Source organism: Equus caballus, chromosome 2, assembly GCF_041296265.1.
Source record: "Equus caballus isolate H_3958 breed thoroughbred chromosome 2, TB-T2T, whole genome shotgun sequence".
Classification (NCBI taxonomy): domain Eukaryota; kingdom Metazoa; phylum Chordata; class Mammalia; order Perissodactyla; family Equidae; genus Equus; species Equus caballus.
This window is the reverse complement of record NC_091685.1, coordinates 587,083-613,975: the sequence shown is the minus strand read 5'-3', so window position 1 is coordinate 613,975 and position 26,893 is coordinate 587,083. Positions and strand designations below refer to the sequence as shown.

Sequence of the window (26,893 nt, the reverse complement as noted above, 5' to 3'; positions counted from 1 at the left end):
CTGCAGTTTATGCTCTGAATAGTTCGGAATTGGCCTCTAGCTGCTGGAACCCATTGGATTTTTGCCAGCTCTCCTATTCTCCTTTTGCCTTCTGGCCCTGGCCTGGGGCAGCTTCCTGCTCCAGCTGGGGAGGGTGCAGGGTGGCACGGCCCAGCAGGGTCATGGAAAAGTGGAGAGAGCCTGCAGAGTCAGGAGCGCTGGGGTTCCAGCCAGACTCTGCTACACAGTGGGTGACCCCAGGGAAGTTACCTCCCTCTCTGCCTTCAGTTTTATCTACTGCAAAAGGAGTATGTTGAATTTGATGGTCTCCAGGGGCTGTTTAGAAGTCTAGAGTCTCTGTTTTTGGAACCCATCTAGGATAGGAAAGGAAGGAGCTAGAAGATGCAGCATGCCAGGACTTCATGTTCCTGGATGTGACCCAGCAGGGCAGCCTCCTGCAAATGAGGATGTCTTCCTTTTCTGTCCTTCACAGTCAACTGCACTTGAGAGAATTCTTCCTGGCTCCGTAGATACTCCTCCGGTCTGCATGATATAGTAGGAAGATTCCAGCCTTCGGAATCTGAGAACCCTGATTGAAAGCATGACCATGCTCTCCATCAGAGAGGTGACTTTGGAAAAATTATGCAACCTTCTGTGCCTTGATTTCTACAACTATGACATTGTGATTCTAACACTAGCTTCAAAGGTTTGTTGCTAGCATCGAAGGTGATAGAAGCTGAGAAGGGTCAAGAACAGTAACTGAAAGCCCACAGGTTTCAATAAATGGATGCTATTACTATTATGATATTTATCTTCCTAAAATACAAGTTGCGTACACCACTTCTCAGCTCACTGACCTACAATAGTTACCAGTTGCTTGTTAGAACAAGTTAAAACACCCTGATGTCCTGCCTGCCTTCCTCAGATCCACTTAGCTTTAAGATCTGGGGCTTTTATCTAAAAGTTCACCACCGTCTACTTCTTGAATGAGACTTGACCAGGCAAGGAGGATCGGAGAGCCTGTATTCCACTAGCTGGTGACATCCATGACGTCTTGCCGCTGTAGCATCTCTGGACCTGGAGAAGCTTGGCCTGCTGGTCGCCCATCGTCTAGGCACTTACATAGGCCTTGACACAGTCTGTTGTCCCTGAGTCAGAGAGGACAGCGTGTGACTCTCATCTAGGGTACAAAGAGATGCATTACTTGTCCCAGTAGCATTCAAGATTTAAACAGTGTCTTCACTTTATGTACCCAACTGTAGTCAGCATCGTGTGTGTGTGTGTATGTGATCTTTTTGTCTAAGTTGATTGATCTGTGTCTTATGGTCTTCTCTCTTTTTAAAAAAATCTATAAATTCAGTTGAATGAACATTACTGAGGACCCAGACACTGCTGGGTCCTGGGGGGAGGGGAAAAGAATGCAGAGATAAATAGAATCATCTTTGGGCTATTCTGTCTGACAGGAGAGAGATCAACATAGGGAAAAAACAAAACATAGCATCAGGATCATTCAGAATTGGATTTAAATTATGTGATGTGTTTATTTATTAAACACCTACTGTAGATCAGAATACAAGGCCAAGGATCTGAAAAATACATAACAGGGAACTTACATAGAAGAACATACAATAATTCCAAGGTGTAAATCAGAGGCGGTATTGGATGGGAATAGTGTCTAGTGAGAGTAAGCCCTCTGAGCGCAGGACTCATTAGTCTTGTCTTACTGCATTTCCAGCATTACAAGAGTGCCTGGCACTTAGTAGGTCCTCAGTACACATTTCCTTAATGATGTGGATATCATCAGAAACTTTTACGTTTAATCAATAATTTTTAAAAGAATCTAATTCCTAGTTAAAATGAGATTATTTGGGGGAGAGAAATGAAGGGAAGTGAACAAATGAATGTCTCAGAAAATGTCTTTCAACAGGTGGCAGAATGTGTCAAGTTTGACTTTTTCATTAATTTTTCTGATCGATTAGTTGTGGACGTGTAACTCCATTCAGAAGCAAGAGTTACCGGAAGGTTTTTCAGTCAGTCTTGTATCAGTTGTGGCTGCAGGTCTGGAAAACTCCCTGAGCTGCCCTGCCCAAGTGAACTGAGATCTCCGTAGAAGAATCTGGGGCGGGGGGGTGTCAAGCTCCTGCTTGTGTCAGTTATGTTACAAGTCCATGTCAACAGCCAGTTGGCTGCAGCCAAAAGCCCATGATGGTGTTGTTTCGTTTGCTGAGGGTTCCTGCTTCTCAAACTTGGGAGCTCCACTAGAATTGGACCAGGTCTCTGGACAGTCTCTGGAACCACCCCAGCACATAGTGTGCCTGCGTGAAGCAACTCAGAAACCACCACGTGCTTGTAAAACGACTCCAGCCTGTTGGAGAGTTTCCTGTTCTTGTTTTTGTTCCCTCACTCCTAAACCAGATTGAAAGCGGATTTATTCTGAAAGGACTCAGAGACCCTCTCTGCTGGCAGGACAGGGTGTCATTTAGCACTGTCCCAGCCAATCTGGTTGGTCTGTTGACCTAGGCAAAACTGAGCAGGGACCAGCGCCCCAGTGCCCAGCACGGAGCAGCCAGGGTCGATGCCACCCACGCCCAAACCTCTCTCTGACATTTCCATGGGCTTTGAGCCAACTCTCCCCTGGATGTCATCTTTGTTTGTGGGAATACAAAGGACCACTGAACCTTCCAGTTAATACAACACCCCACCCCACCTCCTCCTTCCTGGAGAGGATAACAGTTCTGTTGACTATTATAATGCATTTTCTGTCTCCTGGCAATCCACACAGTCATTAATTTCTGCTCCTGACGTCAGGAGGGAGGATTATGTGTGTGTCTGAAACTGTTCCCGGAGTGCTCATTAGTCGTAGATAATTGAAAAACTGGTGGGGAAGATGTGGTGTCCTGGCGGCCCCACCCGTGAAGAGGAGCAGCACCAGGTCACGGCGGGCTCCAGCTTTGACCGCTCACACTGAATCTGCCCAGCTGATTGGGAGCTCAGTGGATTTGAGCCCAGGAGCCCTCAGCGATTGCTTTTTGACACGCCAGGGTGGGGGTGTGTTCCCAGGGACAGAAGCCCACTGTCAGGGAAACAAGTGGCCTGCCCCTGGGCCTCTCTCCTGCTTCAGGCTGAGGAGCAGGAAAAGGTGTGCAGCATTCTCCTTAATTTAATTTTGCTTTTATTTTAACTTAAAATAGATTGTTTTCATCACAAAGGAAACACAAGGTCATGGAGTAGAGGAGACACGAAGGCTGGAGAAGTGCCGTCACGGAGTGCCGGTCCCTGGGTGATAATATTCTGCCTGTTTTTCTAGGATTTGTCTGGAAGTATATGTGCTTACGTTTTTGTATCCTTTAGCAAAATTCATAAATAAGATTATACTCTGAATACTTTTCTGCATCTTACCATTTTCTCTTATCTTGGACTGCCTTCCAAACCCTTCATTCTTCCACATTCCTTTTAATGGCTACGTAGGGTTCTGCTGAATACCTGTGCCCTAATTTCTTTACCCTGCCCAGATTTAAGGGAGAAAATGCCTTTAAAAAAATTACACAAGAAATGTATGTTCAAGGTAGAACAATTAGGAATTATAGATTAGTAGAAAGTAAAAAACAAATCACCCATAATTTCTACATCCAGAGAAAACGTATTCTCTGTGTTTTTTCTCCGTAGGAATGTACTTTTACAAATGGTCCACCTGCCATCTCTGTTGTTCTTAAAATGACATACTCTACATAATGTTTTGCAGCTTGCAGTTTTCAGTTGGCTTGATTGTTTTAAAGAGAAAAATTATTTCCCATTCTTGCCTTTCTCCACACTGCAGGGTTATCTTCTTAAAAAACAAAATGAGTGTCAATGCCGTCGGCTGGCAGGGCCCGCTGCCTTAACTGGAGCTCCCAGGCTGCCTCTCTTGTCCACTGGGCTGCACTTCTCCGCTCTGCACTGGTGCCCTTTTGGCCAACATAGTGAACACCTCAAACCCTCTGTGCCCCTCGGGGCTTCCTACAGTGAACCGCTTTTGCTCTAATGGCATCCATTTCCCCTGAGCATTCTAGCACTGAATCCAGCAATCAGCCACTTGTCTTTCCAGACCAGATTCAAATGTCACCTTCATCTTGATTTCCTGCACTTGCCTGGGCCAGCCTCACCATCCCTGCTCGGTGCTCTGGGAGCACCATGTAAATCTCCCCTTGAAAGCATTTTGTATGTAGTCCTGTGAGCCCTGATCTGCACAGAGCACCGAGTGAGCCTTTGCGGTCAGAGGCCGTCTTTCACTCACAACCCAGCACCAGGATCTTGGTGCAGGGCAGGTGAAATACATGGGGACCATCAGCATTACCATGGTTATTGAAAAGTTTGTTAAAATACCTGAAGGGGCGGCTGAATGAACACTGGAAGAAACTGCACACCTGAGGCTGTGAAGTCCTGATTAAGTCTGGGAAAACTGATGCTTGCTTAATTTAATTTTATGGTGAAAGAAGAATGAAAGAAGGATTATTTCCAGAAAAGTTGTCAAGATGCACTAACGCTTGCCTTCTGGCCGCTCCTTCAGTCCCCTCAGTGTGCCTCTGGCTGATAAAGTGTGGCCTGATGGGGTGATTTCTCAGAGATTTCCTCCTATTTCTATCTACCTCTCAGGCCAAGCTGTTTCGGTCTCTAGGTAAACAAGCCTCTTCCTGCTTGAGGTCCAGATAGACCATTCCTGAAGGCTGTGGTTCCAGTTCAAAGGAGGATGGTAATCTTTGTGCATGTTTATTTTCATTCCTGGACCACTGGGCTGAGGAGAAGGCCTGGCTCGCTGCCCTCGGTTGGGTTCTCTGGAAGCAGATGCCGAGACAGATTGGAGGTATAAGGTGCTTATTAGGGGTAACCATCTGTGGAAGGAAGGGGGCAGGATCGGGCAGAGGGAGAAGTTGAACTGGGGTGCAGTCCCACAGCACCTTGGGCGACTCAGCAGAGTGCTGTGGGGTGAGTGGGGCCCGTCAGAGCCCTCTGCTCCCCTTTGCCAAGGCACCAGCTGGGCTGCCCTGGGAAAGGCGTCCCCTCGGCAAGGTGGCCTGAAGGAGCTGGCGGCTTGGGGCCGTCTGCTGACCTCAGTCCCCGACACTGGGCAGCAAGTCCACCCTTAATGGGGATCCAGGTGGCAGCGTCTCCATGTCTGCCATACTCCCAGTATCCAAGCGGCCACCGTGACCTGCCATTCTTGTCTGACAAAACCTCTCGCAGCTGCCTGCCTTTCTGCATCTCACTTCCCAATACCTTAATGAAGACCCTCACCTTTTCTTTTGGTTGCTGAAATAGCTTCACAACTGTTTCCCCTTACCCTGCTCTGTCCTATGCTACAAAGCTGCCAGAGGGATCTTCCGAAACTACACAAATCCCAGCTCCTCACTCCCAGCTTAGTGCTCCTTCAGAGGCTCCCTGTAGGCTTTATTGTTTTTTTAAAGGTTGGCCCAGTCTTTTTTTTTTCTTCTCCCCAAAGGCCCATCCTAGCTGTAGGTCCTTCTAGTTCTGCTATGTGGGACGCCACCTCAGCGTGGCCTGATGAGCCGTGCTAGGTCGGTGCCCAGGATCCAAACCGGTGAAACCCTGGGCCGCCAAAGTGGAGTACATGAACTTGACCACTCGACCACCGGCCGGCCCCGAGAACTGCAGTCTTTGTGATTAACTTCAAACACCTTAGTCTGGATTGTAATGCAGACTGTGTCCCCACTTCCCTCTCCAACCTTGTCTGTCCCCTGCACCCGCTGCCAGGTCCCACCCCAGCTTATGTTTCAGTTTACTGCACCCTTTTGGCAGTCTCCCTTCTTTCTTAGCCTTTGCTCAGGATGCTCCCTCTGCTAGGAAATTGGCCTTTGGTCCTCCAGCATGTGATTTGAACCTGGATTTCCTGGCTGAAAGCCCAGGGCTCACTCTTTACCTCAGCAGCCAAGGCTTCTTCCTAAATTACTGTCCGGAAGACTCAGAAGCGTATCCCACCTACTAATCCTCTTTCTGCCTGGAACCTTTTCTTTATGAAAATTACACCCTTTATGTTTGTGAAGATTAGAGATGAAGGTGGAACAAGAGTTCCCACTTTGCCCTTCCTACAAAAATTAACCCTGTTTAAAAAAATCTCAGTGTAGTGGGCATGATTTCCAAATGATGCTACTTTTTAAACATATATAATGTTTCTTCTAAAAATACTTCTCTCAATCCCTTCACTCACTCAGAAAACATTTTTTTAAATAGCTGCACCGAAAGAGGTTTTGGTGTCTGTCTGTGTGGAATCCATGACCTGTGTTCCAACACGTAAGCTGTGTGACTGTGGGGGATTTCCTTTCACTCTGTAAACCTGACGGTCCGCATCCATCTGTGCAACAGAGACAGTCATAGTACCCTTCACATAGGGTCATTGTGACAGTGAAGTGACAAAATGCATGACGTGTCCTTAGCACAGACCGTAGCACCGAAGTGCTCAGTCAGGCGGAATGCTGTCTGTTATGTGCCGGATCCAAGACACAGTGACATGATTAAGCTGGTGCCCAGGGCCAAGCGGTCTACAGCGAGGAGCACTGTTCCCCTCCAGGTTTCTGCTGAGCTGGGCCTTCACAGCAGACGAGAGCTTCTCCTTCTCCCCGCTGCGCTGCTGGACCATCTTGACGGTCTCCTCTAGACGAGTGCCGTGCGGTAGAAATAGAATGGGAGCCACATCCGTAGTCTGACGTTTTCTGGTAGCCACATTAAAGCAAAAAGAAATAGGCAAAGTTAATTTTAGTAAATCTTATTTACCTAATAAATCCAAAATAACATTTCAACATATAATTGATACAAAAATTATTAATGAGATATTTTACATTCATTTTTCCATGTGAAATCTTTGATGTCTGGTGTGCATTTTCCACTAAGTACAGCTCATTCAGATACTAAATTTTTTTTCCAGTTATTTTATTGAGGTCATAATGGTTTATAACGTTGTGTAATTACAAGCATACATTATTGTTTATCAATTTCTGTATAGACTGCATTGTGCTTACCACCAACAAAGTCACTAAGTTTTCATTGTAAATACTTGATTTAGCGTTCTTAAATTAACATTTAAAAAGTAGATTTGCATACCCAAGTTGTTTGAAACATATTTAGAAGTTTTTCAGTAACTGAACTGAGTATCAGTCGTTAAATTTAAATTGAGATGAATTTTAATTACGTGAACGATTCAGCCCGTTAGCTCTCCAGCCTCATTTCCAGCACTCATTCTGCGTGTGCCTCGTGGCTGCCGTGCTGGACAATGGAGCTCTAGAAACCATTGCAGGGTTTGTCTTCTTCTGCTTCCTTTTCATAAACTTTTTGGAAATTCAATTAGAGAAAGAAGTTTATTACCTAAAATGGATAAAAATGGTGTTGTGGAGGTTTTTCCTTCCCAATTAGAGGAGGTTGATGAGCCATTCACCCTCTGCTTCCTTCTAACCCCACCCTGACCCCGCCTCCCGAAGTCCCGAAGCCCCCTACCTATCCCTGGAGCGCCAGGGGACAGTGAGCAGATGCTAGGAACCTCAGCAGTGAGCAGTGCTGACGTTATGTTCAGAATCTTAGGACCTTGGCACTCAGAGGGATGTTAGCATATACATGGGCCCACCCCCACCCGCTCCTTGCAGTTCCAGAATGCTTATAAATTCTTTGGCAGGGGTGGGGGGATTCAGCCTCTGCTAAACGCCTGAGAACAGATGGATCACTTCATTCTATTCTGACTTACATGGTTCTCTGGGTCCTGATCTCGTCTCGCTAACTAGGTTGGGGGCAAGGACTGCCTTTTAGAGCGCCTTGGCACCCACACAAAGCAAGACAATCAATGAATTCTTAACTGAAGGCCAGACTGACTACAAGAATTCAAGGTCACTTGAAACATTAGGGTTCCTGCATTGCACAACTCCACAGAGCGCCGTGCCCCTTGCATTCTGTGGCTGTGCCAGTAGCAGCCTTGTAGAATCTGCAGGGTTCAGACTGGGTTCTCTTCCAACAGGAGAAACTTCTGAGAAATTCTTTATTGGAGCGAAATAGTTCACTCCCTTACCCACCAGTGGGAAGCAGCCACACAATTAAATTTCTTCAGCTTCCTTAGGAATATATGCTACTCAGGGAGTGTGTACAGGTGCGTGTGTGCGTGTGTGAGGTGTGCTGGTAGAGCTGCTGTGTTACAAAGCCTGTTTGTAACAATTTGACCATTTTCACCAGGGCTTCAAGAGGCCACTGTGTTTCTGTCCTTTGGAATTTCTCATGAATGGAGTCTTTCTTTAATTTGAAAGATGCGTTAGAATTCTTGGCTTTGTAAAGCACTCCAGAGCTTGATCCATGGGAACCAAGGACATACAACTAAGTCACCAGATGAGCAGAAGGACTCTGTGGCTGCATGGCTTTTGTCTCCATGAAATGGAGGAAATGCAGAGGAGAGGCAAGCGTGCGGAGAGGTTCTCATAAGAAAACCGTATTTTTGCTTTTGGGTTTTTCAAAGTGACAGGTGTTTATTTTTTCTCATGTCTACCCAGGAAACCAAGTGTTGCCTCCTGGAGCTTCTCTTGGAAATGGGCTCACACCAGAGGCAGCAAAAGACCTTGGCCTTCCTGCTGGAGTTGCAGTGGCAGCCTCACTCATTGATGCCCACGCCGGAGGATTAGGTAATCCCTTCTGCAGGGCCCACGACCCGCAGTGCGTCACGCGGAATATTCCCAGAAGCTGAGGCTCTCCTTCCCTGTTTGTAAAGCACGGATCGCAGGCTAGTGATTCAAGATATAGGAATGAAAAGCCTTTTTACAGTTGGGCATTTGGATAGAACTATAGAACTTTTTATCAAATGTAGAATTTATTTATAATTTAATTAATTTTTCCATACAGAATAATAGAAAAAAATTGATCTGAATCAATATCTGTATGGTTTTTCGGTCTACAGAAAACTTGAAAAAGAGATATTAACTTCTACCTGGCAGGTATGATGATGCTATACTTACCTATACTGTTTTTTCTAAAAATACTCCCAAAACCCTCACAAGTCTAGTTGATTTATTTTCATAATATATTTGGCTTATATCCTATATCCAATTGCTTGAGAGTAGTCTTGATTTCATCTCCTAAATAACTCTCAAACCTGGCATTCATGTGTTCATTACTTCAAAGACACCTAACACTTACTTTGTCCAGGCGTGGTGCGGGGGGACAGTGAAGTTAAAACAAAACCAAGGTCCCTCCACACATTGTAATGGGAAGGCAGACAGTGAGGCGAGGAATACGGTAAAGTGTGCTGTCTCTATCCTCTTCTTCTTCCTTACTGCAGTTTTTTCTTTTTTTTGGTTATTCAGATTCTTAATATTTCTCACTTCAACTACAGACATATCTTTTTTCCTAGCCTTTCTCTCTAACAGTGTTTTTTTTGAATTATGGTTCAGACTTTATGAGGTCAATTTAGTAGGTCATGACCACTGAATTTTCAGAATAGAATGGACCAGACAAGAAAACCTCAGAGCACATCTCACCTAGTAAGGGCAAGCACTGTTTATGGAGCTCCTGTTACATTTTATATGTATGTGTGTGTGTATACTGGGCCATGATGAAGATGGTATGTATGTGTGTGTGTTTACTGGGCCATGATGAAGATGATTTGTGTGTGTGTGTGTGTGACGGAGACTGGCCCTGAGCTAACATCTGTGCCAGTCTTCCTCTATTTTATTTGGGATGTCACCACAGCATGGCCTGACAAGTGGTGCCCAGTCCATGCCCGTGATCCAAACCTGTGAACCCCAGGCTGCCAAAGCAGAGTATGCGAACTTAACCACTATGCCACCAGGCCAGCCCCAAAATGAATTTCTCACTATAGATCATAGTCAAAGAGACTTTGAAAGATATTCTTAGCCCGTACTTCATATGACAGCCAAAAGTTATCTTTCAAGTACTTACCTCGAATCTTGCTCCCAGAACGCTGTCGAGCATTTACACCCCCGTGTCTTTGCATCTCGGAAGGATGAGTCCTGACTTCTCCCAATGGTTCACTCCTGCTCGGACGTGAAAACTCACATCAGAGGCTTTCTCCTCTGTGTAGCCTTCTGGGGACATTCAGATTTATTTAGAAATTCTCTCAGGTGTACTTCTTTCAGCTTCTACCTGCCCTATGCGAGAAACGATCACACTGTAATTACTGTAAATGTTGTAATTATTGATTTATCTGCTTGTCTTTTCCACTAGACCGTGGCCTCTTTGAGGGCATCATATTTTTCATCTTGTGTCACCTGTGCTGAGCCCTGTGTCTAGTTCCTCTGAGAGCTTGATAAATTTATTAAATGAATAAAGTTGCATTAAGGCGAGAACAAGGCAAAATGGCCTGAACCTTCAGAGCGAGCGTTAGTGTTTTCTGTGTGAGAGATGATTAAGCAGTGTCTAGTTCTTTCACATAGTCCATGGACTTCTAGAACAGGGTAATTCTCGGCCATCTATGAGTGTTTCTGTCTTGTTCGTCATGTGTTCAGGATCTAGCACTGTGCCCGGGAAATAGTAACAGCCAATAATACATGTGGGTTGGTTGAATGGTAGAGAGTACTGAGTATGGGCAAGGGTGTTTCTCTCGCTTTCCATGGGGGTGCTGTGTAGTTTTGATTGGACTGTCATGATTTCGGTTTTTAAGAACAGGCACCGAGAGAACTTGTGGTGTAGGTAGACATGCAGTGTTCCTGTCCCCTGGTATTCCTGAGTTTCCGTATCACGTTGGAGGCCAGGGAAGCTTTCTCCTTTGTCAGTTACCCCTGGGGCGACAGTCTCAATCCTCCACCCTCCCAGTGACAGGCACTTGGCTTGGACCACCACATGCTGGAAGAGAGAGGTCTGCACCTTGATGAGCATCAAGACTCTCATTTCCTTGTCAGTCTCCCACATTTCCCTCAGGTTTGAACCAAAACACACCTCCTCCCTTCTGTCCAGGACCCACTGTGTCCCCAGGAGGGGAAAGCACTTCCTCTGTGGCACCTGTTGCTTGCAGACTCTCAGAGAGTGTTGGGTGAATTGCTCTAAGGGGAATCCAGACCATTAAATGAGCCTGTTCTTTTCGTAAAGCAGAGAGGTTCAATGACAAATTTTACCCTTAGAAGCTTTGGCTGAGGCCTTTTGTTCCCTTTAAAATCCTGGTGCTCTCAAGTTAGTGGGTTCCCCTTGTGCTTTCCAAAAGTAAGTTCTTTCAGTGGAAAGACAAAATCAGAACCTTGGAATCAGGGCTGACTTTAGGGCCAGTGGTGTCTAGGGAGGGCACAGGGTGAGGATTCTCAGTAGCTGTGGGATAGCGAGGATCTTGACACCATTGACCAAGTTTTATCCGACTTGTACTTCTTTCTGCCTCTGCCTCTTGTCCCCTTCCTCTCACAGCCAACGCAGGATCAGGATGTCTGGGAAAGGGAGGAGGCCTGAGAGCAGAGGTCCCCTCTCATTCCCCACCCTGCCTGTGCCCGCATCAGGATTGGATGAGAACATAAGCCTGAAAGTCTTGAGAAGATAGTGCACCCATCCAACTGGGTCGTCACTAAAGACGTATGTTGAGTGCCTGCAGGCCTGATGGTTACTGGTCCAGGTACTGGGATTATGGCAGTGAACAGAGCAGACAAAGCTCCACTCCTTTTGGAGAGAAAATTCTGGTGGTTCTCTCCTGGCCTGCATGCTTGTAGCTTAATAGTATTGATTTGAGACAACTAACCCATGAGACATACGTGATGCTGTAGTAAGGGCTCTGACCAGGAAGTGTGAAGATTCGGATTCAAATTCTTCTTCTCCCTACCTGTGCACCTTGGGTCAAATATCATACCTTTTCACGCTTTCGTTTCCCTCTTCTGCAGTAAGAGATAGCTCTGCCCCCTCACAGGGTTGTTATGAGAACTAATGATGTAAATAGGTCAGACCAGCTGGCATAGCATCTGGAACATAGGAGGCATATGGTAATAAGCTCTCTCTCTTTGACTTTCTCTCTCTAGAATCACAATGCCTGACACAAAGTAGGGGCTTTTAGGAAGTCTCTGCGTTGTGATCCTGGTACGAAGATACCAGAACTGTCTTCCCTGTGGGTAGGCAGTTGGAGAAGAGCCTCAGGCTTCTGGACTCCATCTGTCTTCCCTGAATCTGCCATAACCTTCCTTCGCTGGCACTCTGGCACAGAAGGCAGCGTTCACTGCCTTAAGAGTCTGGATGGTTTGAGGTTGGAAACAACATCAGAAAAGGGTTAGGCACACTCCGTGCTGAGAGGTGGCTGAATGTCAGGTTGAGAATCTAGCTTGAGGCTCGGAATTGGATGCCATCCAGCCCTGGCACAAACACGCCCTGACAACCGTGGTCCCTTCATGTGCTGGTCTGGCGTGATTTGCCTTGGACCCCACACTCTGACCAGTAGCAGGATCAGCATCTGCTTTGGAGAAATACTCCTGGATTCTCATTCTCAAAGGAAGGCTAAAGATCAAAGAAGCAAGAGGGGGCATAACCCTCTTGCTTGATCTTTAATCCTAACCTTAACCCTAACCCTAAACCTGACCCTACCCTAACCCTAATCCAGATAAAGATAGTCCTGAGAAGTTTATTCCTCTATGAATAAAGGGGGGGATAAAGATCAAAGAAGCAAGTAAAACTCAACACGTGCTTTTCCAGTTCTGGAAAAAAAAGGAGGAAGGACTTTGTGGGAATAAAAATCAAAGATAAAAGAACATCTTGTTCTTAACGTGCTGGTCAGTGAGTTCTCCCGCAGCCAGCCAGAAGATAGGAGGAGCTTTGTCTGCTCTTTGTGGGGGTGGTTTTGGCCAGGGCTCCTGCTGCTGATATTTTTCTAGCTTATAAAAATAGTATGAAGTTTGTTCCAGGTCTGTCCTTGGCTCTAGCACCCCAGCTGTCCTGAAGGCAACAACAACCTGATTTCTGTCTCAGGCCCTTTTCTCCCAGTTGTCTTTGCTCTCACTATGTCTTAGATTTGCTTCCATTACTGTACATATCGCCCAGTTGTGTGTGTGCAACTTTGCCTCATTGACTAGTTTGTAAACACTTTGAGAGAAAGCACTGTGCCATTTTATTCTTCTATCTCAGCAACCAGCACAGTGCTTTGCACATGGAGGACCCTTAACATGTCCGTGTTTAATGAATGAATGAATGAATGAATAGCATTCCCTCCATGCGGGATGGATATTACAACTGAGAAATATAGGAACCTCAGATTCCAGAGGCATTTGTCCTATACAGTAGGTCTACCTGGCTCAGTTCTCCACGAATCAAGAGTTTTGTTTGAGCACTCCCTGATCCACTCCTAGATGTCTAGAAATTGGTATTCTTTCTGCTGCCATCACATTAGCAAGTGCTGGCCAAGAGCAAAGTTTGTGCCTAGCTTTAGCATCACTCTTTGACTGCAGACGCTGAATTCTTTGCCAGATGTTGAATTGGCTTAAATTGCTCATCTGAGTTGCAGAATCAAACCAAAATAAGGATTTTGAATTTCTTTCTTTCTTCTTTCCCTTTCTTCCTTTCTTTCTCTCTCTCTCTTTCTTTCTCTCTCCTCTCTTTCTTTCTCTCTCCTCTCTCTCTCTTTCTCTCTCTCTTTCTCTCTCTCTTTCTTCCTCTCTCTCTTTCTTTCTCTCTCTCTCTCCCTCCCTCCCTCCCTCCTTCCCTTTCTCTCTCTTTCTTTCTTTCTCTCTCTCTCTCTTTCTTTCTTTCTTTCTTTCTTTCTTTCCCTCTGTCTTTCTCTCTTTCTCTCTCTCTCTCCCTCCCTCCTTCCCTTTCTCCCTCTTTCTCTCTCTTTCTTTCTTTCTCTCTCTCTTTCTTTCTCTCTTTCCCTCTGTCTTTCTCTCTTTCTCTCTCTCCCTCCCTCCTCCCCTCCCTCCCTCCCTCCTTCCCTTTCTCTCTCTTTCTTTCTTTCTTTTTTCCAACAGCAGAAGAATTGGTTTAGCCAGTCTCGCAGAAAGAACTTTTGGTCCTTGCCTCCCTAGAGCAAAACGTAGTTTACTCGAGGGAGCAATAAAACCTGCCAACTTATTGCCTCCCCATTATCAGTGGTCTAGAAATAACACTGATTCTCAAAGCAACTTTACACATACTATTATTTTGTTCTGTTTATGAAATGAACCAATGAGGCCACCTAACCTGACCAAAGTCACACAGTAAGTGGTAAATGCAGGATTTGAACCCACACCCTCTGACTCCAGCATTCACATGTCGTCGCTGTGCTGTATGGAATGGCGTGTCTATTAAGACGTGAGCCAGTCTACCCTTGAATCTGACCCTTGAATATCATTTGAGCAAGCAGCAAATATTGAAAAGGAACGTCTTTCAATAAGTATTTGTTGATGACCCACTTACTCGTTAATCAGGGTGTAAGGTGAACAGGAGAGAGCACTGGACTTCTAGGAATTTATGGTCTAGTAGAGAGAAGAAGCATTAAATAAACAATTACAGTTATGTGTTCCAAGTATGTAGGGCTTTGGAAAAACAGAGAATGGGCCCCAAATTGAGACTTGAAGAATTACGAAAGGATTCCTAGAGGAAGTGATGTCTGGTAATGTAATTGCAACATTTCCCGCCCTATTGTTGCTTCTTGGTAAAGTGGAATTTATTTACTCACTGTAACTTTTAAACTTCAGTTAGGCTTTATTCCTAATAATAATATCAACGACATCATTAATAAAACAAGTCTAAGAACCACTACTCTTATTGGTACTGATAGTATTATGACCATTTCTTATATGCCTTCTAGTGCCAAGTACTCCACCTGGCACTTCAGATACTTTCTCTTTTGCTTCTCACAGTAATCCTGCAAGGGAGAGGTGATTTCCAATTCTGTCCATGAAGGGTGAAGGCAGAGGAAACAGCGGTGATAAAAATTAAGCCACGAGCGAAAGTTCAACTAAGTTATATTAAACAGCGTTGGTAAATTTCGTGCCAGCCACAGCCGTCATACGATTAACCCAAATTAATAAAACATTTCCTCCATCGCATAACTATTGTCATGGCAAGATGTGAACTTGAGCCTGACTCCAAATCTCGTGTTCTTTTTCTCTCTATCAGTGGTTCTCAACCAGGGTGGATTTCAACCCTACCCACACCACCAGAGGACATTTGGTGATGTCTGGAGACATTTTCTGATTGTCAGACTGGGAAAGAGGGGCACTGGTATGGCACATGGTGGGTGGAGGCCAGGGATGCTGCTAAGTGTCCAACCTGCTCAGGACAACCACCACAACAAAGGATTATCCAGACCCAAATGTCACTAGTGCTGAGCATGGGAAGTCCTATTTTTTGCTGAAACACTTCTGATGATAGTATTTAACCTCATCAGTTCAGTTTATTTCTGTACAAGCCAAAATGAAGCCCAGAATAAGGGTTTTGCTAATATATTAGTACTTTGTCAAAATATATTTTGTGAAATTAACTCTTCAGTGAAAATAGTTGTGAGATAAGAAAATAAAGTGAAGACCAAGGAGTGGGAAGTACAAGATGATTCCCACCCCTTCCGTCTGACCGGGAGTCAGGCCACACCAGACCACATGTCTTCTTTCAACACACCGTGCACTTCCTGCCTCCTCACCTTTGCTCATGCTGTTCACTGGATCTGGGGTGCCCCCCACCTAGACAACACTCAATCTAAATGTTACTTCCACTGTGGAAACTTCTCCAAACTTAACCCCCCCTCTTAGAAAAAATGCATCATTCCCTTCTCTGTGTTTCTGCAACACTTTACACCTATTTCAGTTTTCCCGCCAAATCAGGTTCATTACGCCTGTCGTCCAACATGGAACCCACAGTCAGTCTTCAGTGAATGAATTAAGCTAATAAGTGTGAGAGGATTTGAAAGATCAAACACAAGGATTGCTAAATACGGGTGGGGGAACCTTTAAAAAAATGTAGGTTCCTAGGCCATACCCCCAAGGTTTTCAAGTCTGCATGTCTGGGGTGGGTCCCAGGAAGACAGTTACAGGGTGGGAGGCGTCACCTGGTGCCCAGAGGAGCCAGCCTGTGGGATGGGTTGGCTCTGGGCACACGGGTCAGAAGCAGAACTGATGTGCAGCTTCCAGGTAGACAGATCAGACCAAACCAGACCAAACTGCTGAGAAGGAGCCAGGCCCAGGCTCTGCCAAGAGCTCAGGGTGGCAGGGAGCGCATCCACTAAAAAGAGAAGGTGGGTCCAAAGAGGCAGGCAGACAGTCTGTAGGGGATGGAGGGGATTAGAAGAGCCAATAAAGTCTTGCTGGGGAAACTGGAAAGAGAAAAGGGGTGTGAGTGCCTGAGCCGATAGTGCAAGGAAGACCCTGGGGCTCCTGGATGCGCATCAGAGCAAGGAGGGGGGCTTCTTCATGTGATTTCAAGTTCGTTGTCTTGAGTTGAGGTTGGTTTAATGAGAAACCCTGCTCCCTGAGACCTGAGCAGCTGCAGAGCCATGGGGAGGGCGGAGAGGAGGTGTGGTGAAAGACAGTTAGGGTTAGGCTTTTAGTTGGGACCCTAAGAGTAAACTAGACATAGAAAAATTTTACAAAGGTAAAGCCCAGCTTTGAATCAACTCAACACCTGCTTAAATTGAGTAAATCTATCTCTATTTCAGCTAACTGCAAGAAGCAAAGTTATATTTTTCCTGGAGGAATATAACATAATCAAAGGCGCAATTTATAAGTTTTCACAAACAGTTTGTGCATTCAAAAACAAATAATCTAGGCATATAAATTGTGAGAATTTTCATACATCAAGAGATAAAAAACCAAACCCACAGAAGATCCAAATGTTGAAAGTATTATATGTGGACTTTAAAATATCTATGAGTAATATGTTCAAGAAATTATAGAAGATGAAGAATTCAGCAGAAAACTTGGAACTATAAAAAGAATCAAATGGAAATTCTGGAATTGAAAATGCAGTAATTGAAATTAAGAACTGAATAGATGGAATACAGTTAACAGCAGATTCAACACAACTGAAGAGAGAATTCATAAACTAGAAGATAGGTCAGAAAAAAATATCCATACTGCAGCATAGTATAAAAGAATGGAAAAATACACAAAAGAGTATAACATATATATGGAGCATGGTAAAAGGGTCTAGGTGAGATGTAATTGGAGTCCCAGAATGAGAGGTAATAGATAATAAAACAGAAGCTATGTTTGAAGAAATAATCGCCACAAGTTTTCCAAAACTGGTAAAAGAATTCAAGTAAGTTATTTTAATATTTGAAAAATCAATTAATGCAATCCGTATTAAAAGGCTAAAAGAGAAAAATGGTATGGTCATATTAATAGTTGTGTAAAAAAAGGACTTTCATAAGTAAAATTCAACCCAGATTCATGATTTAAAAAAATAATCTTGGCAAACAAAAAGTAGAAAGGAACTTTCCTCTTCTGATTAAGGATATCTACAAAAAAAAAAAAAACCTAATGCAAATGGCATACTTAATGGTGAAATACCGAAACCCTTCCCACTCTCATTACTACTTTTCTACAGTTTATTGTAGGTCCCAGCCAGTGGAATAAGTCAAGAAAAATGAATTAAAAATATAAAGATTAGAAAGAAAGAAAGCTGATGTTATGGATGACACAATTATATGCACATAGAAAATCAAAAGAATCTATAGATAAAATATTAAAATTAGTAATTTAGCAGGGTTGCTGTTGCAAAAAGTAAATACAAGAATAAATTTTGTTTCTGTAAACCAAAAACAAACATTTAGAAAGTAAAATTTTTGAAATAGCATGATTTATAATAATATCAAAAAATCAAATACCTAGGAATAAATTTAAAGATGTAAAAGACAGGTATGCAGAAAGCTATAAGACATTATTGAGAGAAACCAAAGACACAGAGAAGTGGAGGGGTAGATGGTGTTCCTTGATTGGAAGACGCAATGTTGTAAATAGGACAGTTTTCCCCGAGTTATTCTGTGGATTCCATGCGGTCCGGTTCAAAATTCTAGCAGATTTGTGTGAAGGAGTAAAAATTGACAATCAGATTCTGAAGCTTGTATGGAAAGGGCCAATAATAAGCAAGACAACCTTGAGGAAGAGCAGAGTTGGCAAGGCTTAACGCCCCAGGAAGCAGATCTTGTTATGTCGTTATTGAGATGGGTGTCGCAGCGAGGACAGACAGACCAGAGGAGAGCAGGTCAAGGAGTCCACACACAGACTCACACATGTCTGGACAGGTAATTGTAACGCAGGTGGTCCTACAGAGCTGTGAAGAATCAGTATCCTTTCTCAGTGAAACAGTGCTGTGTTAATTGAATGTCAGTATGGGAAAAATGGAATTTTGGCCTTTGCCTTATACCATACATAAAAATAAATTCTAGATGGACCATAGGCCTAATATGAAATCTTAAAAAATAAAGTTTCTAAAAGACAATATAGGAGAAGATAGCTATGACTTTGGGATAGACAGATACTTCTTAAATAGGACATCAATATAAATACAGCCATAAAGGAAAAGAGTGATAAACTGGACTACATTAAAATTAGAAAATTATTTTCCTCAAAGGATGCCATTAAAAGTGAAAGTGCAGGCCGCAAAGTGGAAGAAGCTATCTGCCATATGCGTAACAAAGGGCTTGTGTCCAGAGTGTATAAAGAATTTCTACAGATTAAGAGGAAAACACAGCCACACTGACAGAAAATGGTCAACATTACTTGGGTAGCTTTGCAGAAAGGAGGATGTCTGAGTGGACAATAAAATATGAAAATTTCCTCAATCTCATTAGTCATCGGTAAAATCCAAATTGAAACCATGATGTGATATCATACCCTTCGAACTGGCTGCAGTTTAAACAGGCTGATAATCCCCAGTGTTGGTGGGGACAGGAACCCCTGAAGTGCTCGAGCCCCGCTCTGAAAGTAGGGCCTGGCCCCGCACTCTGGGAGAGTTTGGCAGTGTCCCTACTCTGTGATTAAGCAGTCTTCGTCTTGGGCACATATCCAACAGAAACGTGTACAGGAATACAGAGCACCATTATTTGGAATGGCCCCAAACTGGAAACAAACCCCCAAATGTCCATCAATGGTAGAATGGATAAATAAATGGTTGGTGTAGTCATGCAGTGGAATCTCATGCAGCAGTAAAAATGTACAGACATTGCTACATATGGCAATCTCACCAACAGGGATGACGGAAGCTGGCACGAAGAAAACATACTGAATGGTTGAACAATTAAAAATCAGGCAAATCCTAGGTCTAGATGGATAAATCTAGATAGTGATTTGATTTGCTGGGCATGATGTCTGGAAAAGGGATGAGGGGATTTATTTTTTGATTCGGATAGGTGTGTTCACTTCCTAAGAATTCAGTAATTTACAGTCATGCGTCAGTTAATGGGGATACATTCTGAGCACTGTGTCGTTAGGCGATTTCGTCGTTGTGCGAACATCACAGAGTGTACTCACGCAAAACCTAGATGGAACAGCCTACTACACGCCTGGACTACATGGTACTAATCTTATGGGACCAGCGTCACGTATGTGATCCCTCATTGACCCAAATGTCATTATGTGGCATGTGACTGTATTTAAAACCTGTGGCTTTTTAATATGTTATACTTCATTGATACAGCCTACTAAAAATTTGGAAGAGAATAAAAGCCATGGAGCGCTGACACCTGTGCAGCTCTGCACTGAGTGCTGGAATGCAGACGTGACTACAACATAGTCTGGCCGTCAAGAGTAGAGTCAGGGAGGTGAGTGGTTTAATAGGCGATCAGAGAAGTCACTGGATAGGAAGGAACTCAGGATGTATCAGCGCCCAGAGGAGCAACTCATCAGTCAGCACACTTGCTGGCCCACATCAGTTGCTTAATAAAGTTAGTTCCTATACCACCTCATTGTATTGGTAACCGTGGGTCATCAAGAAAGGGAGAAATTACATTCAAAATCCTCTTTCTTCAGTGCACAGTGCATGTTACTGGTAAGGGTGGCAGCATATCTTTCTTCCTTGGTGGTTTAGCAGTAAGCCTGTCTTGGACCAGTGTGTTAGGTGGAATCCCATCCCCTCAGCTGAAGGTGGACGGTCCGTGACTGTGCTCTCCACAGAACGTTAACACGAGGAGCTTCTCTTGTACTTGTAACCAGGAACTCGAGCCCCTCCATCTCTACCTTGGACCGTGTTATGGACTGAGTGTCTGTGCCCCCCCTGGTTCATATGTTGAACTCCTAACCACAATGTGATGGTGTCAGGAGGTGACGCCTTTCAGAAATCTTTCGGTCGTTGAGGTGGAGCCCCCATGAAGGGGATTAGTGCCGTTACAAGAGAAGGAGAGACACAAGAGCTTGCTCTTTCTCTGCTGTGAGGACACAGCAAGACAACCATCTCTAAACCGGGAAGAGGACGTCAACCAGAACCTGAGGATGCTGGCACCCTGATTTCAGACTTCCAGCCTGCAGAACTGCGAGAAATAAATGTTTGCTGTTTAAGCTGCCCATTCCGTGGTGATCTGTTGTAACAGCCCAGACTGACTAAGACAGGTACCCAGCCCCACAGACAGCAGACGAAAAGAAGAAGAAAATAACACCTGTGGGCCTGCCCGAATTTCGGCTGTAAGTTGGCAGGCAGATGGCGGGATGTGGGAGGCAGTGGCTGAGGAGGACAGTGTCCAGCGACGGCACAGCAGGTGTGCTGGGCCCATGTGAAGCTGAAGGCCTGGCAAGTGGTAGCTGCTCTCCCTGTCCTCCGGTTGCTGCCTCTGGCCGTGCTGAGGAAGGCCTGCTGAGTCATTGCTCCGCGGAGCTCGCAGGGCAGCCCTGGCTGGGACGCCTTCCAGGCCTGCCTAGGGATGCTTTGAGATGGTAGAGTGAGGGCTATTTTTTAATCATTTAAAAATTCTTTTCTTTGACATACAGAATTTAGGAGAGAAAGCAGAGGGAGAGTGAAAAATAATATGGATATACTGCTTATATCCAACAGAAATGTGTAGCTGTGTGGACCAAAAAACATGTACAGGGGCTGGCCTTGTGGCACAGCCATTAAGCTCCTGCACTCTGCTTCAGTGGCCTGGGGTTAGCCTGTTCAGATGCCAGGCACAGATATACACTCTGCTCAATGAGCCATGCTGTGGTGGCGTCCACATATAAAGTAGAGGAAGATGGGCATGATGTTTCCTCAGGGCCAGTCTTCTTCAGCAAAAAGAGGAGGATTGGTAGCGGATGTTAGCTCAGGGCTAATCTTCCTCAAAAAAAAAAAAGTACAAGAATACCCGTAACATCATTCCAACAGCCTAATGGTTAGACAAAAGCATGATTTCCCCAGGCAGATGACCTGAGTTCCATGCCGTCACATATGCTCTCTGTGATCATGGGTCAGTAACCTGCAGGGTCTCGGTTTTTCATCTCCCAGATGGGCGTCGTGATAGTAGGTGTGAGGATTAAGGAAGCTTATTTACGTAAAGCACTTAGAGAGCGCCTGGCACCCGTGAATATGACACCGTGTTAGTTGTTATGATGGTGAGCTGGGGAAGACCTAAGGCTTTCGAGGGGGCCGGGGCAGGACTGGGCATGAGTGGCTGCCGCTGAGGTGGAGGAGAGCTCTGATCATCAGGTCAAAGAGAAAGAGGGCTTCGGGGAGAAGCCTGCGTGGACCACACGGGGGCGTGAGTTCCTCCAGCCTGAGGCTTGTGCGTGCTTCTGTTGCAGCCCTGCTCAGCCTGCTGTGTACCCGCGTCCTGGGCTCGCAGGAGATGGGAAGCGGTTTGAGGACAGTGACTGTGCTTTTTGAGTAGTGCTCCCCTGCAGGGCCGAGCACAGTGCCTGGTGTAGAGTTGTGCTCAGTGAGTTTATCGAATCGAATCCTACTGAACGGAGGAGGGAGAGGATATTACTCTGGGCCTACGTGTGCCAGCCCTGTCTGTTCAAAGCCAGATTGCATTTTTATGCTTTTACTTTGAAATCATCACTTCCCTTTGACAGACAGGCATCAGAAGCTCCAGGAAGTCAGCCCATTTGCCAGAGGTCGGTGGTCGTGTCTGGAAGCACTTCCCTGAAAGCCAGTGCCCCTTCCAGCTCCACCCATTCCCCGAGGAGCTCAGGATGGGCGCAGAGCAGGCAGGGCAAGGCCCGGCCCGGCGCTGTGGCTGTGCCAGGGGGGGGACGTTGGGGGCAGGGGCCTGGGTGGAAGGGAGGCTGCATCTGGATCTCTGCTGCTGCAGAGACGCCCTTTCCACTGCAGTTCTTGCCAATGTATCCCCATGGGATTTTCTGGTTTTGCTCTCGTCTTCCACCTTATTTATTTACCTAAGCCTTTGTTCTTTTTGAAATGATTTCAGCCACATGTCAGTCATTGTGTTAAAACCCCGGCCCTTCATCCTGCTCAGGTTTTGTTTTTTTCTCTCTCCAGCTGCTCTGCATATCACTTAGTTCTCAGAGCTCTGGGCCTGACCCTATCCAGTGATGGGGTCGCCTTACACTCTCAGCCAGCTCCCCCCAGGAATGCGGGGCAGAGAATCAGGGTCCAGCTTCAGGATCTATTTTTCTTTGTTGTCTCCTGTGTCTGAAGCTTGGGGCAAGGTTAGATTAACCAGTCTAGGAAGGGTGGAGCCCTGTGACCTCCCGAGGAAATCCTAACCCCATAGAAACCTGGCCTGGTTTTGGGTCTCGTAATAAATTCTAGGCTTTGCAGAATCTGTCAATGTTCAACTAACCCCACAAAACCTCAGGAAATTTTTGATGGAACCGAAACTTACACCAAGAGAGGAGGTGCTGAGCTTGGCATCAGAGGCCGGGGAGAGAGCCAGCCCGCTAACTAGATCTTTTTCTTTGACCTTCCAGGCCTCTTCCAGTAGTTCCAGTGTCCTGGAAGGGCCCAACGCCTGCTGGCGTTTTCCTGAAGCGTCTCCCTGGTCGGCTCTGTGTCTTTAGGGGATTGTCAGGGCCACTGCTTCCTCTCTCAACCTTCAAGGAGGCTTATAATTTTATAAACGAGACCACTTTTCTGAGGGCGAGAAAAGGTTGCTGAAGGACACCTGGTCCTACTTTCTCCCGGGAGAAACGGGGAGACTGAGAAACAATGGACTCTGGCATTTATTGAGCAGTTCCTGTGTCCCGGGCACAAGGCAGCTTGCCGTGCACAGAGGGTGACCAGCTGTTCCAGTCTGCTCAGGACTGGGAGGTGGTTCCTGGGGCACTGGACGTGCAGTGCTGAAACCGGGAATAATGACCCTGTGAAGTCCGTGCCGTCATGCCCACCTTACACCCGAGAAAGTGGAGGCGCGAAGGGGCAAGTTAGCTCTCCGGAGTTTGCACAGCACACCTGTGGTGCTGCTGACTCCCATCTGTTTCACTTCAGACCCAGAGATTTCCACCAGCCCCACTCTTCAGAACAAAAGGCTCCCCTCCTTCCCAGTGTGCAGCCCAGCAACCTCATGTCGTCTGATGATTTCTCTTTCCTATGTGTTTGCTTTATGGCCCCTTCGGCTCAAGGTCTACCTGAAATGCCTTTCTCTCCCTCCCCTCCCCCTGCAGACTGACGTAACGGCTGCCTCCCCTCCTTCAGGATGCCCTCCTGACCATCCAAGCTAGGTCATTGTCAGGGTTCCAGAATTCCACTAGACTTATTCAGATCTGCGTCACCGGCTGTCTCATACTGTCTTAGAAGTGTCTGCCTATATATCCTTCCCCTCCCACTAGACTGCAATCTTGTAGAATGATAGGAAACAACTTTCATCTTTAGATTTCTAGCTCCTCACACAGTGCCTTGGCTTATCATTGGGGATCAATATATAGCTGCTGAATTAATTAATTTATAAAATATCAGAACAGCTGTGTGATTTAGAGTGACAGTTTTAGATCTATTTAAGGGTTTGTTCCAGAAGATACATTTGTGGTACTTGGGCCAGTTCTCTTAATTTCGGTTTCCTTATTTTAGAAAGTAATTTTTGTGAGTTAACTTGGCCGTTTGGATTGGATTTCCACTTGACCCTTTACCATGTCTAATGTCTACGAGTGAAGAACGGTCTTTATGAGGTCATAGATGAGAATGTCCATGTCATCTAGAGGTTGTGCTGAAAGGGATTTCTGAAAGCAAGTTTTTGCTTTGTCTTTACTGTGGATTTTGCTAGTGTTCTCCAAGCTATTACGTATTGGCCTGCGTTTGAGACTGGATCTTTCTGAGTGGAAGGGAGGAACAGGAGTGAGACCCAGTTATCTGAGGGTCTGTTCTTTGCGCTCTGGCCCTCCCGAGGCTCTCGTGTTGGCTTCTGATTGGTGCCAGTCATGGAAGAGTGTATCATTTAGACAGAAAGGGCAAGTACCATCACCAAGTTGAAGAGGGGTTTTGCATGTTATCATGTTGTTTAGGGATGTAAACAGCTTTCGGTTTGTTGTCAACAATGTTGAACATGTTACCCTGGATCGTTCCTACTACTTGGCACCTCGTTTCCTTGTTCCGCTCAGCCCACCATTATTATGTCATCAGTTGTGTACTCAAGGACAGAAAACAAATGTTCCAGTCAATCTCAGTAAACCCAAATAAACCTGGCAAAGCACACACTGTGCTGAAAGCAGAGCCTGAGCTCTCGCGCCAAGCCCTGCTCTTGACACTGAGACTGAGTTGTCAGTGGTAACAACAAGGACAGAAATATATCGAGTGAACTGTGTTTCACACGCTGTTCTACTCACTTAATCTTCTCAATAGCCCTATGGGCTGCACGCCATCATCGTTTCAGTTTTGTTGGTGAGGGAACTGAGGCACAGGAAGGCTGAGGGACTTGACCACCTCGCCAGGCTTTAATTCAGGCAGTCCAGTTCAAGAGCCCTCATTCTTAACCATTGTGTCCTGACTGGTTCAGATATCTCCTAACAGTCTGTCCACATCTCGTTTAGACAAAGACCTTCTTGGGTCTGCAGAGGGTGGAGTGTGGGGAGGGGATGGTGGCAGTGTCAAGATGTGTAAAATTTCTCTGTAGATTTATCACATAAGATTTTCTTTTATGGCAAACCTGCTCTGGGCTTTAGATTGGGTGAACTCTAAGCGGCATTTCTTTCAAAGCCGAGGCGAGGCTTCATCAAACACAGGATCACAGGAATCTTTTCAGCCGTTTCACCCCCTTCATTTATTGGGCCTGAGCCAAACCCTGTGGGCTTGCGTTAGTGGCATGATGACAATCAATCCCGAAGGAGGTCTGAGTTGAGCTGTGCTGTCTGTGAGTACTTAGAATCCTTGTAAGTGCTTGGAGAGAAAGGCACTAGTTTCTGTGGGCTCCACGAGATACAGAGTTGGGTAGGTCTGCGGGTGACATTTCCCCCTCTAGCTCTGAGGGACCTTGAACAGGTTACTTGAAAAACTTTGGTCTCATTTTCTCCATTAGTAAAACAGTGTGGTAATAGCTACCTCTCAAGATTGTTCTAAGAATTTAATACGCTAGTATTTGCAAAGTGTCATGCTCAAAGTAGTCTTTCACTAGTCGTGAGGATCTTAGGACCTTTACTCTCCACCCGTGATTCAACAACTCTGAGCAAGTGCACTCTGAGGCCACAGCAATAACTTCTCTATCCACATGAGTGGTCACTCAAAGCTCTTTGGTATCCTTCACCGTTAGTCGTATTGAGGACATGGAGCATTTGTCCGTGATTAAAGCTGCTATGTCTATCTAGAAAATGCCTTGTGGTTTATGAGTACATGTCTTAGCCCACACGTATCCATTCATTTGTTAAACAACAACAGTGACAAGGATTGGTGAGCCACTGCAGTGTTGAGACCTGCCTTGGCCACAGTTTGCTCACCATCTAGTAGAGGCAGTCATTTGTGATCTGCAAACAAATTACGGATACAGTGATAGAATCTGTCCAGTGTCAGGGGTGGGATACAAAAGAAACCGGCTTCGTGCTTCTCCCTGGCTGGGTGCCTGGGGGCACGGGCACGCATGCAGTCAGGAGAGGCTTCTGATGAAAGAGCTGAGTCTTCAGTTGGAGTCCATGTTCCCCGGGTAGACTGTCAGGGTAGATTGTGTATTTTGGAAAGAATATCCCAGGCGGAGGGAACAGCGTGAGCAAATGCTCAGTGTGTGGACAAGCAAGGCATATTCAGAAATAAGTAGAAAGGCTCCACATTTGTGCCAGGCACTGCGATCGCTCCTACGTCGAGTAGCTCCATTTACTGAGTGCTGGCGTGTTCCGGTACATCTCCTTAACCCCTCAGCAATTTTGTAAGGTAGATATTGTCATCCAGAATCTTCAGATATGGAAATTGCTGTTCTAGGGATCAAGGCATTTGCCTGAGGGTGTGTGAGGGGATCCAGGCCTAAGTCTGAGGACAATGGCAACAACAGTAATAAAAGGAGCAAGCCTTCGTCGACTGCTAGGCATGTTCTGCCCTGCGCTGTCCAAGACAGTATCCACTAGGCACAGGCGGCTATTTAAATTAATCACAATTGACTAAAATAGAAAAATTCAGTCCCTCAGTTGCCCTGGCCACCTTCAAGTCCTCGGTCACTGCGTGTGCCCGCTGACTGCTGTGGCGGACAGCACAGACACAGAACATTTCCATCATCTCAGAAAGTGCCGCTGGCTGCACTGGTCTGAGCGTTCTACATACATACCACATGGAAGCCTTCTAACAGTGCTAGGTGGAGGGTAGTAGTATTCAAATTGTACAGATGTGGAAAGCGAGGCCAAAAAAAGAGAAACAACAAAGGTCACATGACGAAGGAGTCCTTGTTTTTAAGCACAACACTACAATGCCAACCCCATAAATTATATTCTGTATGACATGAATGACTATTAGTCCGAAGAATAGAATTCAATGTCTTCTTATATGTAGACTGGTGTTTGGTCCTCTGCCCAGAAAACGTCTGGGATATGATGCTTACTGTTCCGGGATTTCAGTCAGTGCAGGCTTTGCAGCCCTGAGGCTGGTGGTCTCCGGAGAGCCTCCTCCTCAGAGGCCCCACAGACCCCTCAGCCAGCTTAGTCAAGCAACTCACGCGATGGAATTTATCAGT

At 45.6% G+C, this 26,893-nt stretch overlaps 1 protein-coding gene across 32 annotated transcripts in view; it reads left to right on the top strand.

Moving 5' to 3' along the window:
- FGGY (FGGY carbohydrate kinase domain containing) overlaps positions 1–26,893 on the top strand; it is a 377,460-nt gene that overhangs the window by 176,942 nt on the left and 173,625 nt on the right. For 19 of the 32 annotated variants that reach the window (XM_070259847.1, XM_070259846.1, XM_001497427.5 and 16 more), the window contains one exon: positions 8,496–8,624. The exons of 10 other annotated variants lie outside the window; for them this stretch is intronic. In XM_070259847.1, coding sequence (XP_070115948.1) covers positions 8,496–8,624 — 129 coding nt within the window. Of the gene's footprint in view, positions 1–4,633; positions 4,820–6,432; positions 6,687–7,950; positions 8,102–8,184; positions 8,402–8,495; positions 8,625–26,893 lie in introns of those variants that run through there. 3 more of the 32 variants (XM_023628806.2, XM_070259862.1, XM_023628816.2) reach the window with 3 other exon arrangements.